The following is a 3273-nucleotide window of genomic DNA, read 5'->3' on the forward strand; positions in this document are numbered from 1 at the left end:
GGGGGGGGGTGTGGTGGGGTAAGTGTAACTGTGTGACTATTTGTTACTTTTATTCTATTGAGTAGTCATAAATGGTAATGATTTTGTGGATATTTGTTCTAAAATGTGTAGAAAGTTATAATCCTTGTTCTGGATGCAGGTGGACATGATTACACCTATGTGTTCTCAGTTAACTTATGAAGGTTTGCTTGATGAGGTATGCTTGTGCAAATTCTGAATTATCATTCTGTCTATACACGTTCTAAAACTCTGAAAGTGGAAGTATATGTAATGACTAGAAGTTCACAATAAACATGGTGTTCCCCTCTTACCATAGGGGATAATGCCTATTATCTTTATGTAGATTTCGTCATGAGCTTTCTCTGATAGTCTTAGTGCAGTTTTTGCGTGTCAATAATGGTTATGTGGAGCTTGATGCATCCATCATGGGTGTCCAACAAGAGGGAAAGAAAGTGAAGGTTCCACTTAATTCAAGGTAAATTGATGTCCCTATAGCTTGATGGTTTTTCCGAATTTAAGTTAAATTGTTTTAATGACTTTTTCTTATTTGACATAATTGGGTGTTTAAGAAACTTTTCTATGTCCTTGCTGTTCCTTTTTATTAATTCTTTATGCCAACATGGACATCACATTTTTTTCCTTTCGACATCGACTAATATTGGATTCTTGTTGATTTATGAACATTATTGGTATATTGTGGAGTGTTTCCTGAGCCCTAGCTCTTTTGGCGTCATTGTTTTGCATTCTTCAAAGTTCTGGATGGTGAGATCACAGAGCCAACAATGCTGAAATTCTTGAAAGAAAGATCACTTACAAAGAAGATAAGTTGGGATGCTAAATTTGAGAGCTAGGGTTTCTAAATCAGAAATGTGGGTTAGTAAAAAGCATGCAATAGAGCTTCTTTTTTATTGATTGATGTGAAAATCAAAACTCGAGAGGCCTTTATAAAAAATATAGATACATTGAAATAAAGCCGGTGGAGAATAGCTGTTGAAATAAAGCCATTTGGAAAGAGCCGTTAGAAAAGAGGGAGAAAGTGGAGTGGACATTAAATGCTTGTAATGTCATTGGAGCATTCTTTTCCTTTATAATCTTATATAGACTGCCAACTGATTGGTTGGGTTTCTCTTCGTTACTGGGATCTAAAACACAGGGAAAAAAGGAAATAAAATCGATGGCAATCATCCATGCCCAGGGGAAAGTGCAGTTGGAAAAAATATAGATACATTGAAATAAAGCCGGTGGAGAATAGCTGTTGAAATAAAGCCATTTGGAAAGAGCCGTTAGAAAAGAGGGAGAAAGTGGAGTGGACATTAAATGCTTTTAATGTCATGGGAGCATTAATGGCTAGTGACATCGTGGCTGCATCATTCTTCGCTGCTTTGAAAGAATTCATCTTCGAGTTTGAAGCAATTATCTTTCTTCTCTGCAAAACAACCTTTTGTATTTCGTTGAATACTATTTGTTTACTCCCATCTACCAGGATGGCGAAACGATCTTTGGAAATAGTATCCATTGCCGGGTTTGCTTCTTGATTTTCTGATCATTTTCAAGCATGGCTGTCAAGGCAACAAGGCAACCCAAGGTGGACGCTTACCTTATATAATAAAAAATCAACAGTAAGTCCATGGAGTCATTAAGCCACATCAAAGTTATAAAAAATCAACGTAGAACTAGAAGGCAACATAATTGAAGAAGCAACCTATTGAAAGCTTGAAACAATCAATACATACATTTGGTTTATATTGTTCTTGGAAATGATCATTGTCTTGGTATACCTAGTCTCACATTTGGTTTATACTAATCTTTGAAATATGCTATTAATCTATAAGTAATTAAACTTCTCTCGATTTATAGAAATTTTTGTTCTCTAATAAGTTTGACTGCTCAAATGATTTTATTTTTACAGGAGACGTTTTGGATTAAGTAGAATACAAAACCAGCTTTCCAACAAATCCAAGATTGCTTAAATCTGATTTATATTGAAGGAGTTATGTTTTGGTCAAACCTTATTTGGTGTGCGCGTTTGTTGTTTCAAATTGTCCAAAATGGAAATAAATTTCTAGATATCAAAACAAAATATTATTTTTCCATTCTTTTGGTTTTTAGTGATGTTCTATTACAATAAGATTTATGAAATTTTTTGATTTGAGAAAACCCTAGCATTTTAAAGTTGCAAATTGCCCCTACAATCGAAAATTTAGTTTTTGTTCTTGATCTGGGGAGTTGACTTTTTATCCTATTGGAGATTTGTTTTGGGTTGCTTGTTTATTTATGAATAATATCTTAAGTAAAGTCATTTACTTAAATGATGCTCGGCATAGTTCATAACTAGGTACATAATAAATAGATAAAAAAAAAAAAACTAGCGCTTTGCACCCAGGCGATATTTGCCTAGACCTCAAGAAAACGCTTGGACGCCAAGGCGGCGCCTTGACAACTATGGTATTCTCATAACAAGAATCACAACTTTCTCTGCTATGAAATTGATGCAGCTCAAAAGGGGAGGATTCAAAATAAACTAGAAGATAAAAAAAAGTAGTTAAGAGTCATAGAGGTTCACTTAACTCACGGGTCAAAGAGGATCACTTATCTTTGGATCTCTTAGTGACTCACTCATCCAAGTGTGGGACTTACCTATCACCACCATAGGACCTAAAACTCACAATTGGGAGGGGAGGGGAAAGAGCTGTTGGAATAGAGTTGTTAAAATAAAGTCATTGGAAAAGAGCCATTAGAAGAGAGGGAGAAAGTGGAGTGGGCATTAATTAAATGCTTATGATGTCATCGGAGCAAATGGCTAGTGACATCATGGCTGCGTCAAATATATTGAATGCAGGCTATGAGAGACAAACATTTCTTGCTTTCCAGGGATGGGAAATCCTCCTACTGCTGAAGTCTTCTTCATGATACACCGAGTAGATGTGTCTGATGTAGAGCAACATGAGGGAAATCCCGTTTCGAAAAATGTTTGGTTGCCAACCAACCTATTTTAGTATCTGAATGTCTTCCATTTGCTTCAAACAGGCATTCTAGGATTCTTTTAGATTTTGTGAGCAAGGGAACAATATGGACACCCCTCTGCGATAGCCATGCCTGCACTGCACTGCAGTGATTATTATCTTGATATCTTCTGTATGGAGCATTATCCAAGTATGGCATAAGCATCTATAGAAACTTTCAGGCAATCCTTTTGTTTAAAATCTTGCTTGTACATTAAAATAGTTTGGCTATTGATGGGAAAAAAGAGGGGGGGGGGGGGGGGGAAAAAAA

The 3273-nt window shown here is 36.0% G+C and overlaps 1 protein-coding gene across 1 annotated transcript in view; it reads left to right on the forward strand.

Moving 5' to 3' along the window:
* LOC122073706 (vacuolar protein-sorting-associated protein 33 homolog) overlaps positions 1-3273 on the forward strand; it is a 24237-nt gene that overhangs the window by 7604 nt on the left and 13360 nt on the right. The window contains exons 9-10 of the mRNA XM_042638329.1: positions 140-196; positions 381-475. Of these exons, the coding sequence (XP_042494263.1) occupies positions 140-196; positions 381-475 (152 nt within the window). The remainder of the gene's footprint in view (positions 1-139; positions 197-380; positions 476-3273) is intronic.

Source organism: Macadamia integrifolia, chromosome 3 (genome assembly GCF_013358625.1).
Source record: "Macadamia integrifolia cultivar HAES 741 chromosome 3, SCU_Mint_v3, whole genome shotgun sequence".
Classification (NCBI taxonomy): Eukaryota; Viridiplantae; Streptophyta; class Magnoliopsida; order Proteales; family Proteaceae; genus Macadamia; species Macadamia integrifolia.